This window comes from Festucalex cinctus, chromosome 2, assembly GCF_051991245.1.
Source record: "Festucalex cinctus isolate MCC-2025b chromosome 2, RoL_Fcin_1.0, whole genome shotgun sequence".
Lineage (NCBI taxonomy): Eukaryota > Metazoa > Chordata > Actinopteri > Syngnathiformes > Syngnathidae > Festucalex > Festucalex cinctus.
In genome coordinates, this window is record NC_135412.1 from 35,751,842 (window position 1) to 35,767,062 (window position 15,221).

Consider the following 15,221-nt stretch of genomic DNA (forward strand, 5'->3'; position numbering starts at 1 on the left):
CAAACAGTACAGCGAGCCACTTTTACAGGAACATTAAGTGCTGCATCCTTATTTCGTTCTTCTCTATATTACTTTTTCTCCATAGTTGGTATGCATCAACTTACAGTACATCTGTTTTCTTTTTGTGTTATTCCCGTGCTTTGACACGTTGAATGCAAGGTTCAAAGACATTCTGTACATCACGCCTCTCTGGCTACTTCTTTCTGACATTTACTATTTTCTAAAAAAAAAAAAAAACTGTATACAGTGGACCCCTACTATTCGCGGGGAGGGGCAAGGGGACTGGGCCAACCCACAAATACAAAAAGATATGTAATTGATATCCATTGTAAATGCATTGAAAGAAAATCTTCAAAAAAGACCCCTACACACAAAAATAAATAAATTAATTAATAAGTACAAATCCACAAATAGATGTCTGCGCGTGTGCCAAACCATGACTGTGCGATACTGTATTGGTAAAGCTTGATGGTGGCAGAGACTCTCCACGTTTTACTTTTTAGCTAAAGGTACATATGAAATTATAATTATGGTTAAAGCAGCTATATGGAAGATTTCAAATTTCAAATCACTACTGCCACCTGTGGCCGAAAACAAACTGCACGCTCATACACGCTGCGCGCACTCGTACGTGCACGACCTCATTACTGAAGACTGGGCTCTTCATATCCAATTAAAGTATGTTTTCAGAGGTAAGAAGTTTTAGAATGTTATACAAAGCTGGCCACTTGACGGAATGAATTGATGAAATTGATGTCCACAGGACGTGCAGATCATATTGTTTTTGTCGGTCGAAGTCCAGTTCTGTGCTGTACTCCAAAACTATGTGTAAATTACGTCAATTTTGAAACGACGTCAATATGCAGTCCCATATTGTAGTCACCCCGCTCGACGGACGTCAACCTGATTCAAGTCATTATTAATTTGTCGCCCCCAGGCTAGTGTCATTGTGCGTATGGGAAATTGACGATTGTGAAAAACATATAGACCCATTCACTGCTTAGTGTGATACGGCCGTGAATGTTATCGCCATTCAGTAGTACCGTTCACATTCCGCCAGCATAATGTAACTACAATACGTTGTTTTCACGGTGGAAAATGAAGGCAATATTTAGCGTGATTGAAACGCCGCGGAATGGAACGTCTGTTCTTCATAAAGTCATTCTGTTCTATTACATTCAACTTTGCCGCCCCTTTCACGCTAAATGTTGCCGTCCACCTCACTTTCACCCCAATAGTTACGACCGAGAAGTGATCGATCTTGAGGTTACTGCTATTTGAAAACAACACATTTTTTTTCTAAATGTCAAGATACTCGCTTCTTACCTTTTGGAGTCGAAAGAAAGCCAGCTGTGAATCACTTTTCTAATCCAAGTCCGATCTCAACTCTCTCCACCGCTGAAATATCAAACCGATGTTCACTCTCGTTCTTGCCCGGCGTCGGTCACTATCAAGTTTCGATTTTTTTTTTTTCCGTGGCACTTGACATTGTTTTCATTTTTTTAAGCAGCCTTACGCGGAGTAAAAGCGGGTGTCTGGGGCAGCGAAAATCTGTACTAGTTCCATCTTTGCACGACAGGAAACAACTGACGAGGACGCACATGATGTCACATCCCGCAGACAGAGGGCGGGAAATTCGAAGGATTCGGACCGGACGCTTCCTAAATAATATTGGCCAGAGGCTTGTAGGAGTACCCACTGTGAACAGCTAAGATGTTGATCTACTAATTAGAATATGTTTTAGTCATAAATGGTCAAATAAAAAGGCTATTGTTAAGATATTTTTGGGGGAAATCCTCCATATAGTAGCTTTAAGTATTGTTGTAAAACACTATCTATCTATCTATCTATCTATCTATCTATCTATCTACCCTATCTGCTGTAGTTTTTTCGACCTGTGGAATTGTGACACCATTCATCTGCAGTTTAAACTCAAATAGCAACAAAACTAGTTGCTGGCACTCTGCCACTTGTGAAAATTAGTTGTAGAAACTGCGCACTCCGCAACAGTTCAGTGGCGTTCGGCCGCATGCTTCAGTGTGCGGCAGGCCTCAGTGACCTCAGCTTCACCTTCAAATTCAACAAGATCAGCGTCACTTTTTAAACTCGATCAACACTCACAAGCATGCACAAGGAACGATGTGGAAGCCTGCGTGACGTGTACCCACAACGGGTCTGTGTGTGATGGACTTCAGGGGACCATTGTTTCGTGTGGGTGGTCAATTGGAGTATTGTGGCACTCAGCTGCACACTTGGACTGATTTGGAAACGTTCATACAGTGGCATACACATGTACATTCAACACACAGTTGCTTATTGTGGTTACATGCCAAGATTTTGCACATGCGTAGTGAGACTCTAACTAATTGTAACAAATAAACAAACAATGCAATACCGTTCACTCAGTACGGATTTTAAAACTTTAGTTGCCTTTTGGAGACGTACTTATTAATGTTGAGCACTCAGTATATGGTACTCAAACTGAAAATTGTTATCAAGTTCATATTTAAAGCTAGTGAATTTTACACATCCGTACGCAAGTAATGTTTTCATACGTGGGGATTTCAGTACATAGCAGGCTGACGTCTTTTGCTTTTGATGACTACGCTCAAAAAGTTGTATTCAAATGGACTAATATTGTTCTCTCATTTCGTGTGCATATTTATTGCTTTTAATTTGATTGATTGAGTTATCTTTAAATTCGATATTCAGTCACATAGAACATCAGACATCCTGCCTCACACACTAGAGGTATTTCCACTGTGTTTCTATTTTCTCTGTCCAACTGCGTGTGTGTGTGTGTGTGTGGGGGGGGGGGTGGGGGGTGGGGGGGGGGGGGTTCTCTTCTCATCTGGCATCATCAGTGAGTCTATGTATTTGTTTGACTATTTGAATGTAGCAACAGTTTTAACCGGAGGGAAAATGTTGAAGATATTCATTACAGAGCTTATTTGGATTAATAATTTGATATTTTCACATACCTATCATGAATTCAAATCCTTAAAAAAAAAAAAAAAAAACTTACGAAAAAGGGTCTAAAATCTGAAGGATTGAACATAAGCCTTAAATATGTCTATATTTCTTCTTCCTTTAGACCTACAAGCTGTATTCAATTGCAATAACCTACAGTTTTTATTAATGAAAAGGGTCACAAATCTACAGTCACAATACATCAGCCAACAAAAAGGCCCAAAATTACACACGTGTGAAACCCTTCATGTACATCTCCTCGTGCTCACAGGTGGCGAAGGATGTGTCCATCCGTCTCCACAGTCAGCTGGACAGTGGGGAGAGGAAGAGGGCCCGTCTGGAGGAGGAGAATGAGGAACTCAGGGTCCGACTCCAGGACCTGGAGGTAGCCAAACAGGTCCTGCAGCAGGAGATTGACAAGGTAAGACTCCATTATTCACATTGGTCATTTCCAAAGCCAGACTGCCATCAAAGAGAGATTGCAGGATTTCGCTCAATACCTATAAGGCAATAAGATGGAAGACATAAAAGCTGTGTGTTAATGTTGTGTGATGTGACACTAGGGGGGTAATATAACTGGGGTTTGGTGTAAACCAGTACCAAAGTGCATAAAAGAACGCCTTTGGTCAGCCACTGGACACATTGTTGTTGACCCTCTTTTCTTCCATTTTGATATCACACAAGGGACCAAGTACATCTTTGGAAACAGTATTTAAAAGGAAAGGCACAATTTGACCCCTAAGTGAAGTGAAAACCAAATTGTGTGTGTTCAGTGCTTAAAAAGCGTCATCTCAGCAGGACTCCTTCTGAGCACCCTGTTCAAGCTTCTTTCTCTCTTTTCCTTCATGTTTGTTGGGCTCTCAGAGTTCTGGTCCTGGACCTGGCCCAAGACCTGATGTGGGTCACGGGTCGATGGTTGGCCGGGTAGCTGGCAGGGGATCTGTCCTGTGTTCCCTCAATAAAATTGGTTGTTTGTGGACGTTGGGGGGGGGGGGGACCTCAATGTTTTTCATCACACTACTCCCAAACTATTGATTGACCGTTTGCCCGATAGCTGTGCAATTGGAGAGGAGACAGAAAGCTCCCTTGTTGTCCTTTTCCTTCACTAATTAGAGCTGTGGGGTGCATGGATGGTACTTGACAAGTCAATGAATTCTACTTCCAATCTTTTGTTAATAGATGATGTGGACCAAAATACTGCATTCCCCAATGCATGTTTACTTGTAGGTGGACACTTCCCTTGAATGTGGCTTTCCTGCTGATTGAATCACTTTGCCTTTATGTCTCAGGAGGCCTGTTGAATGGAAGTGTCTTTTGTCTGCTGCAAATAGCCATGTTTTCTTTTATTTTGGATTGTTGTCAATTTGTCTGTTGTTTGTAACGTCCAGGCTGGCTTTTGACATATGTTTTGTTTTGTTTTTTATTATTATTATGTTCGACCATTAATTACAAAGGAAAAAAGTAAGGCTTGGTGCATGTCTGTGTTCTCACTCTTTAACTATAGTAGATTTTTCTTTTCCCTTGAGTGCAGGAGCAATTGTTTGTTGTGATGTGTGCTTCTCTCAGCACACACGAGGCTGCTGAAGGTTTTCTGGCCATTTGACAGCTTTCTGACTTGCTGACCTGGCTTCATGTTTGGCTCTGTTGTGATGAGCTATGCCAACCCTGCAGAAAATTCTTCACATTGCTGATATGATTTAGTGAACTTTGTGTGTGCACTTACTCACACAGGAATGTCTCACCCTCCATCTCTATCTCACCTTGGGAGTATGAATACAAATCAGAAATGGGTTGTGGTAGTTGTAGTGCTGTTAGGAATAGACTGAAGGAGGATTTTAATTACAGGTACAGAAACAAATGTGTTATTTTTAATCCCCTAAAGCAACAGTGACCAAAAGACAAAACACACAGAGATACATGCTAGTGATTCGGAAGGTGTTTGTGAAGTAATGATTGGTAGTCTCTGTTGGCTCTGGTTACTATTGATATCTTTATGTAAGTAAGGCTATGTTTAACATGTGGCCACAGCAGCCCCATCTCAGGCCTTGGACAAAACAGAATGGTCGTGAGGCAGCGCAAAGGGGACATGATGGGCAAACGTGACGGGTTGCGGTTGCCGTGGCTGCCCGGTGTGATTTTTAGATTGTCAAAAAATTTGCAACGACAGTCAATGTGTGGATGAGAAAGCTAGTTGGCCATAAATGTCAAGCAGGTTGAACACAACTGGACCTGGCGGTATCATCGGACATATCAAAACTTAAAGATGATGAGAAGCATACATTATGTATGCCATGGCATCTGCATCTTACTTTTTGCAAACGGGTGTGTTTGTTAATTTGTTGTATACAACTTTGTGTAACTGTGATTAACTGGTAGAAACCAGTCCAGGCAGCACCTAAACTCTGGATAATAGATGGAAGAAATTACTGACATAATTTCACTGTACTATATCATAGTCATGAGTGATTCGCCCCCACATGCATTTTCTTCCCTCTGGTTTCATTCGAATTGTATACTGATGATTTTGCTTTGGAAATGAGACTCCAATAATTGTGGTGATATCTTTGTCCCACCTTTCCATACTCCCTCTCTCACTTCCCTTCTTCATGTCCTCCCTCTCTTTTCTTTTCTCCGTTTCCTCTAGGAGTTCTTTTTTTTTTTTTTAACATCCACCTCTCAAATCTCTGTCCTCACCTGTCTCCAAAATGTTCGATTCATTCCAGCTGTTTGACATTGGAAGGCAAGGTCACATTTGATTGCAGGAGGGTTATAGAGTGAAAGCCTCTGGTTTAAGAGGAGAGATGAAACAATGAGGATGTCTGCAGTTTTTTGTTTTTTTTGTTTTTTTGAGGACAAAGAGTCTCTAGGGGGCTGCATCTTCTGAGAATGTTTCATCATTTGAAGGTGAACAGCTTGTCTGAAGAAAAAGATTGATTGAAGGTATAGAGGAGAAAAGGATGGTGCTAGGGGAGATAATGAGGCTGAGTATGGTGGATTTGCAATAAAGGCTTGCAAGGAATGTTCATGTGCTTCACCAACATAAAGGGGGAAACAATTAGGGCTGTCTATTGTAAACACAGCGGACACTGGAATTCAATTGTGATCTGTTGCAGGAGGTTGTTCAAAGTTTTAATGAATTTGCACGAAAAAGAGATTGGAATTAAATTAACTTGTGATGAGCATTTGATTTTCTTGTTCCATGAAACTTTTTTTTTTTACATCGATAGAAACCTCGCCACTCCTCAGCCTCAAGGCAAACAATGCAGTAATAGAGAGGTAGAGAGTGATTCTATAGTAGGGCTGGGTATTGCCGCCAACCTCACGATACGATACGTATCACGATACAAGGGTCACGATACGATACGTATCGCGATACATATGTATTCCAATACTTGATCTTCAAGGCGATACGTATCCCGATATTTCACATTCATTTACTTGCATTTTGTAATAACAGTCATATGTATACCTAAAGGATATGTTTATTATGCTGGATGACACAAATATTTTTGTTAGTAGCTCTTCTGGTTTACCACCAAGCGACATGCCTGGTCTAAATATGTACGCACTGCAGAGCATTTTTCGCAGACACGCTGGGAAAATTTATTAATAGGCATGAGCCGATTTGAGTAAAAATATCAAAGTATTAAAATTATAGCTCTAAAATGGTCTTATTTGAAGTATTTGGGGAAATAAAAACAATATTTTTTCATGTAACACATTCTATTTCGTTTTTTAAACAAAATATAGGAAAATTGGTACATTAAGACACAAGTGCCATGTTAAGTTTATAAGTAAATAAATGTTGATATTCTTCCTCTGCTTTAATTTTTCTTAGCACAGTGTCCAATCACCGGTGAGCTATTTTTGCATTAATTGAAGGCAATTAACTTCAAAGACGCTGCTGGTTTTTTAATTTTTAGGTACAATGCAAGCTGCAAAGGCAATGAAGACATGAACGAAAGACATGAACTGCCTATTTAAAGTTAACGAGCAATATCGATTCTCACGCCTGCGTATCGATACGTGTATTGTAATGAGGCCCGCAACGATATATTGCCGTGTCGATTTTTTTAACACACCCCTATTATATAGACAGATAGGTCAGGTGTATGGGTAGGGAAATCACTATAGTTGCTTGGCTGGTTGAAGCGGAAGAGGAGAGAAGTGGGAGAGGAGTCGAAAACTGAGACAAGGTTGTAAACAAAGAGAAAGACATTACATTGTACATGGCAAGGAGAAAGACAAAAGGGGGCTATACCAGGTGGGATCTTGGCAGGAGGGCTGGGCAACTTTAATTGGAAAAATAATCCTTAATGATTAGAGAAAAATACTGCATGTCATTTAAGGATTCAGTTTTTGTCCATATATATATATATATATATATATATATATATATATATATATATAGGGCGGCACGGTAGTCGAGTGGTTAGCACGTCCGCTTCCCAGTTCTGAGGTCTCCGGTTCGAGTCCAGGCTCGGACCTTCCTGGGTGGAGTTTGCATGTTCTCCCCGTGCCCGCGTGGGTCTTCTCCGGGTACTCCGGTCTCCTCCCACATTCCAAAGACATGCATGGCAGGTTAATTGGGCGCCCCGAATTGTCCCTAGGTATGCGTGTGAGTGTGGATGGTTGTTCGTCTCTGTGTGCCCTGCGATTGGTTGGCAACCAGTCCAGGGTGTCCCCTGCCTACTGCCCAGAGCCAGCTGAGATAGGCGCCAGCAGCCCCCGCGACCCTTGTGAGGAATAAGCGGTCAAGAAAATGGATGGATGGATATATATATATATATATATATATATATATATATATATTTTTTTTTTTTTTTTTTTTTTTTTTTTCTCGCTCCTTCTCTGCATATGATCACCATAACTCAGCTGAAGGTCATTGAAGGAGTGTCGTACTGTGTGTCCTTGTGTATCTGAGCTTGTGTGTATGAGAGAGAGAGAGAGAGAGAGAGAGAGAGAGAGAGAGAGAGAGAGAGAGAGAGAGAGAGAGAGAGAGAGAGAGAGAGAGAGAGAGAGAGAGAGAGAGAGAGAGAGAGAGAGAGAGAGAGAGAGAGAGAGAGCATGATGATTTAAGATTAGTCCATTGACAATGAAAAGGTCATCTGTCTACTTGGCTATATATATCATTGTATTGCTGCATTCTCTCACCATATTCCAATTATGTTACTTCCAAGAGCACATTTGACTGGCACATTTCACCTTCTTCTCATATCAGCCCTTGTTTAAGCTAAGTGAGACAAAAAGCTAAAGAACATACCAGGCACACCCGTCACCATGGGCGGGCCATAGGGGTCCGTGCCCGCCCACCAAGTTGATTTTCCCCGCCCATTTGAGACATGGATCTCTAAAATGGTTCTCCTTTTTTTATTATTATATTTTTCCATTCATTCGGTTTAACACTCTTATATCCGAGTATCAGTAAACGCAACACAGGTCTCCCGGTGTCGGAGGTATGTTACGTTTGTGTTGGCTACTTCAGTTCATTGCTTCTAATGCTCGCCACTCGCCGAATTGTTCTTGTTTTTGGCTACGGCCAACGGTGGCCGTTTGTACAAGACAACTAAAAAGGGTGACATTTCCAAGTAACGTTTTTTGGCAGCATTCTTGCAAGATGTCACAATATGAAGAAATAGTGGTATGGTTTTGTTTGATTGATAGCTGCAACAGCCATCACAGTCTTACTGAAAATAATGCTAGGTATGCCTTACGCTGACTTATACGCATACGCGACAAATATGTCAATGTTGTGTTCAATGCAAGTGTCATGTACATTTTGTACAAGTGAAGCTGCAAGTTTCTGAGGACGCTGGCGTACAAGACAAGTGAGGAGGGACATACTACAAACTTCTTTCGTGTCGGCAACTAAAGTGTCACTTGGGGGAAAAAAACAAAAAAACTACGGGACCCACATATTGTTTTGGCATCTACAATGAGGTAGGATTTTGCTTCCCCTTTTTTCTTTTTAATTCTGCTGCAGACACCGTTCAAACAAGTGGCCCTTTCGAAGCAATTTGTCAGCACATCCGCCCTATTGGATGTGGCAATATTACATCGGCAAAAATAGTAAGATTGACTTTGAATGGGATAAGATAATCAAAGGTAATTATACTTCCGCCCTGCGATTGGTTGGCAAACAGTCCAGGGTGTCCCCCGCCTACTGCCCAGAGCCAGCTGAGATAGGCGCCAGCAGCCCCCGCGACCCTTGTGAGGAATAAGCGGTCAAGAAAATGGATGGATGGATGAATTATACTTCCTTATTAATCCAATGAGTTGTAGCTTGATGATCCATCTCCAAGGAAAAACAGAAGGAGGCATCTTTACAAATAGCTTCACTTTGCCTCATCCAATATGGCAGCGGCATCAACGTACTCACGACGCCACTGCAGTCTACTTTATTATGTGTGTGTACTGTAAATGCGGTCTATGATAATACTGTCAGCGGGCGCCATTCAATGGATAGATGCACGACAGTGCTACATAAATTTAGCCAAATATATTGGGCAAGTTAATGCTGTCAGTATGGTATTCATAATAATTGGGCCCGCCCATGCATTTCATGTGCCCCCCTTAAGCCTGGGCTCTGGTGACGGGTCTGATACCAGGTATGGATATCAGACCACTTCCAACCTTGTTTCAAGGTATTGGGACTTGCATATCGGACGCGCTTTTGTGGCTGTTTAACAATCATCCATCCATCCATCCATCCATCCATCAAACCATCCATCCAATCGAGGGGGTTTTACAATCAGAAATTAGAATAGGGAAGCAATTTTAAAGAAAACTGCTATCATGGCCATTTTGTAATCAGGAACTGGAAATTAAAATAAAAAATTGCCATTATATCATGTAATTATAAAGAAAATGCTATATTGCTATATTTAGAAATTATTATTTTGGAGGAACTTTTATGTATCAAATGTACTATAGGTATCGGTATGGGTGACTACTCAACAACTCAGAACTCGAACTGGTATCGGTTTGGAAAAAAAAGTAGTAAACCATAAGATGGATGGATGGATTGATGGATGGATGGATGGATGGATGGATAATAGAGCACACTGACATCACGCATTACACTACCATTTAAAAACATACAGTATGCGTATAATGCTGACCACACAGCTTCATCCAGAGCTTTTATTTATCTTTATCTTAGGCTGTTTTGTGTTTTGGAAACATTTCCCTCCAACCTCACTGGATAATGTGTCACTTGTAGGTGCTTCACACACATGAACTTACTTAAAGTTCATCTCTGTAACTTGCTTATTCCAGAAGGAAAATGCTCCTTGCTATTTCCAACTTTCAGGAAGTGTTGCCTATTGTTTTGGAGCGAGTTGAGTGCTGTAGGGAGATGGTAGCTACAGACTTTGCTGTGTGCTTTTACTGTATATTGATTAGTGTTGTTCCGATACCGATACCGGTATCGGCAGAGGCGCCGATACTGCATCAAAACAGTGGTATCGGTATCGGTGACTCCTCACAAGTAACATGCCGATACCATTAATTCCAAAGCTAATATAGGATTTTGGATGCAACATCTTGTGTCTTGCTCATGCACGACATTCACTGATATGTGACATGCTCACTGCATGATATCCTATTGGCCCTTGAATGCTCTGAACCAGTGGCAGGACAGCTTTTCATGTAAAAAACAAAACAAAACTTAGGTATCGGTATGGTATCTGCATTGGCCGATACTGCAAAGCTGCGTATCGGAATCGGTATATCGGGGGGCCAAAAAATGGTATCGGAACAACACTAATATTGATTGAATAGATATTTGGTGGTCACATGTTGGTTTAATCCTAGAATAACTCTAAGAAACAATCAGATCACTAATTTGTTTTCTCCTCTTCTTTTTTTTTTTTTTTTTTGCTTATTATACATTATTCTGGTCTGCAGCACGTAGGTCATAACACCAGCGATTTTTCCTCATGGTCCGCAATTAAATCTGTGCACTCTCTCCAGGGACACGTGTGTTGTGAAATAGGTCAGTGCATCAAAGCAGCTGAATTTAAAGTGGCTTAGAGTGAGTGATTGATTAGATTAAAGACAGTGCAAGCAGAACAGAATCAAGTGCCTTCAAATGATCCCACTTCCCACGATCACATTAGGGACTTTTATCAATTTGTAGTTTGAGGGCTGAAGCCCTACCACCTTTAAAGTGAAAGCAAATGTATAGAAATGTGGTCATTTTATCCATAAATCATCATGCAATGTTAATCAGTAAAGCCATATGATTGCACGCGCACACACACACACACACACCCCCCCCACACACACACACACGCACGCGCAAATGGCACTGCTTTGCTGCATGACCTTTAAATGTGGACTTAGAACACACAATTACAGGTTTAATGTCATTTTACATTTTAGGGGTGAGGTATTTAACCTTATACTCATAAGCTTAAAGATACATACACATGTATGTACACGCACATAAATATGTACACGCAGACACGCAAACACACATACAATACTCTGATAATGTAGCCATTAAGATGTGATTTGAGTGCAGATTACCTCACCTGTGGGAGGACAGATGGGCTTACTTAAAAAGGTTCTGCGATGGTCTCCTTATGGACCTATTGTGTTTGCTGAGCACACACACTAAAATGTGTTCACCACACTTTACAGTACACCCCCTGTGTGAATAAAGTGATGCTCTATTGATTGTGATAATTATAGGAACTATAGCTGCAATTTGTTCCCCTTAAGACTTCATATTGTGCCTTAGTGATGATGTTGCATGTGAAATTTTGTTGTTTTGGGGTTTTTGGGGGTTGCCTTTTTGCTAACTTGCATGTTCTGGGAAGATGGAACACATTAAGGTTTTATATACTGTATTTCAAGGCCACATACAGTACTCTGTATACTGTAGACATGTTCAGATTTCTTTCACACCCCCTCCCACATTTTGTGTGCAGACCTGAAAGCTGCTTTATTGCATTTGTACTTTATTACGTTTACTCAATAGCTTTCCATCTTCATTAGTGCTTAACACCCGAGGCTGATTGTCCATAAGATGCTCGAGCCATCTGTGTTCTAATACTGCTTTCTCTGTGACGGTAAACTAAGCAGGAAAGAGCCAAATCAGTGACTGCATTTGCAGTATTTAAAGGGAAAGACTAGTGCTCTTAAATGTAATAGATTCACACATTCTTATCTATGCAATGCAAGCCATGATGTTCTGAATCTATAGTGGAGGCTGTGTATGTATTGTGCCTAATTGATCATCATCAATTAGCAGCATAAAAATGCTCCTGTAGACTAAACCTTGTGCAACACTCTGTGAATATGTTGTAAGCTGTGGTCATTTAATAGCAAGCTGAGCAGATACCATACAATGTAAAGGAGCCTTTGAAGGTACAATTTGGTGCTGAATGGTGTCGGCGGAGGTGAAAATGCCCACATACATCTCTACCTATTTATCATTTACAGCATGTGTATAGGCCTACACTTGATTATGTGATTTACGGCAGAGAAATGCTGCATACAAAAACTTTTTAAATTGAAATGAAACATCAATGTTTTGATGCTATTATAGGTCAGGAATTGACTGACTGTTAATCGGCTGTGGATGAGAATCTTTTAATCCAATGATCGATGATGCATTAGTTGCATTAGTTCAATACTGACTAAGTAATAAATATACTGTGTCTGCACTGCGACCATTTTACCCCCTCAGTGCATTACATTCATCTTTTGTTTCCAAACCCCCTCCTCACTTGCACTTGTCTTCTTTCCCCAACTCTCCTTTCACCCCTCCCCCTCTTTTATTTTGCTGCCATCTCCTCCCCTCACTGCTGTGTGACATCATCAATGTGCGCCCGTCTGTTGTCGGGAAGAGTGGAGACGTGGAAAATGAGGAGCTGGCACCTCCAGCTAATGTTAGTATGCCAGCTACCCAGTTCCGAAGGCGGCTACATGTACACCGGCGGTGTCATGTGTGTGTTGCTATGGTTACCTTGCAGTGTGATGTCCCACAGCTGCTGGCACGAGAACTGCTCTAGACTGTTAAATGATTTCTTACACTGCTTTGGTATGAAGTTAATCAGATTTTAATTGATGTCATAGTAGCATCATGCTTAAGTATAATGCACTTGATGTTCTTTACATACTGGTTTATATTTCTACCAAAGTATCAGTGGATGGCAGGACTTGTATAACAGTGAATGCAGCTTAGTCGTTTTTGTGGGTTCACCAGTCATAATTTCTCATTTAAATACAATCTTGCAGAATTAAACACCCTATTTATCTTGTTTGTGGTGGTTTAGTAGATTGAATTGATGTGTATTTGTGTATTTGTCACGTGTTTGGCTAATTTTCATCCAAAATGAGATGTGCTGACTTTAGTGGGATGTCCAAAGAGGAACTCACAAAATTTTGGTGACATGAATCCAGATGAAACGTGTACAGGTGTCACCACCGACACCAAACACATGCATCAAAATAACAGCTTAAAAACTATAGGGTTATATGGCACGAGTGTTTTTTTTTATACAGTACTATGAATCATATGTTAATATGATGCACAGCTCTCCACGGGCTGAGAAAATCCTGTGCCCGTGTAGGGCATGACTGGCTCGTTTTCTCGTTTGATGATGCTGGAGTGGGGCGAGATGGCTCACCTCCGATAATAAAAATGCTTCTTAGTAGTTTTATTGCTGTTAGAAACGAGATCACACAGGCACAAGGTGCAAGATAACATTCATGTAGCCTAAATAAATCGAAAATTAATTTGAGTAATTTCTCCAGGACTGTTCACGGAACCGTTAAGGTCGGATCTTATTGATACTCCGGTCTTCAATTATTCAGCCCTTGAGCCCCTTTAGTACTGGGACTTGGCAGCCATCCCTATTTTTAAGGTCCCAAAATAATTCCCAAACTTTTTATAATATCACATTTTCCACATAGTCCGATGGATGGACTATCTATCCATGGCCTTAATGTGTCTATCTACTTTATATATGCTTCCATTTGTTTTCTAATTGTTACATTATGTAACAGGGGAAAAAAAGAACAGAAAGAAAAACACTGTTCTCTTCATGCCATTCGTACTCGATTTCCACACTCTAACTCTCCTCTCACGGTTGAGAAGATTATATGAAAGATACTGAGTGGGACCGACAGTCCACTCTGATTGGATCAGGAGGAAGAGCGAATGTACCCGTTAACTGGAACATTTATGAATGTGGATTTTTTTCTGTTGGGATTCGACAGCACTCTAAAATCTAAAATGTTCTTTGACAATTGCTCACGTTCCTTCCCTCTAAAGCACAAAAAAAAAAAAAAAATGTATATGACACAACACTTTTTTTTTTTTTTTTAATTCAAATGAAATGTTTTATTTAGTCTCTTCATTTGCTTAAACAAATAAATGTATTGCAGTGGCAGGAACATTGAATGAAATGTATTCCAGCAGTTCAATGTCCTTTAACAAGGTTATTGTCGTCACAATTGCAATTTACAGTATACTGTACACTGATGGTGGGTGGGTGTGTGTGTGTGTTGTGTGCGTGTGTGTGTGTTGTGCGTGTGTGTGTGTGTGTGTTGGGGGGGGGGGGGGGGGGGGGGGGGTTGCGTGTGTGTGATATGTTGCGGATGTGCTCACTTGAGTGGATGACTCTGTAAACCTGCAGTAAAAGAGATTTATCTCCTTTCGCATGCTGGTAGAGGACACTACTGGACTATGACCACAGGTCAATTCCAGTGAGATCATATTATTAAATGTGTGATGAATTGGGATTTTTAGTATTCCCACTCTGAGTAACTTTTTTTTTTTTCATAGTTTCCCTGGATCAGTTTGTTGTGCCAAAGTCAACCAATGACTAAGACTAAACAATAACCAAAAACAAAACACCTGAATGAGAAGTTCCTCTTGTTATTATGGGAACCACTTTAATAATATCAGGTTCCACAGCAGAAACAATAAATAAACAAAGGTGTTTAAATAGTTATATCCCCCCCCCCCCCCCCCCCTTTTTTTTTTAACCTTAAAATTCGGATGGTCTCTGGCGGGCAAACATTCTTAAAAAAATATATATAAACTATGCCGATACTCTAAATGGTTCAGGCACAGCTTCAAAACGTACTTTGAATGCAACTTTTTTTAAAGCATTTTCAGCAAAATTGCTCGTATGATAAGGGGTTAAACTGTTATTCTCCCCCAGGAAAGTGCAGCCATTAACAGCCACATAATGTTTGTTAGTGTTTTTTTTTTGTTTTTTTTGTTTTTTAAA

At 40.6% G+C, this 15,221-nt stretch overlaps 1 protein-coding gene across 1 annotated transcript in view; it reads left to right on the forward strand.

The window, feature by feature from the left end:
• The window catches only part of mtcl2 (microtubule crosslinking factor 2), a 72,375-nt gene that overhangs the window by 18,136 nt on the left and 39,018 nt on the right, over nucleotides 1-15,221 (forward strand). The window contains exon 4 of the mRNA XM_077514873.1: nucleotides 3,242-3,391. Within this exon, the coding sequence (XP_077370999.1) occupies nucleotides 3,242-3,391 (150 nt within the window). The remainder of the gene's footprint in view (nucleotides 1-3,241; nucleotides 3,392-15,221) is intronic.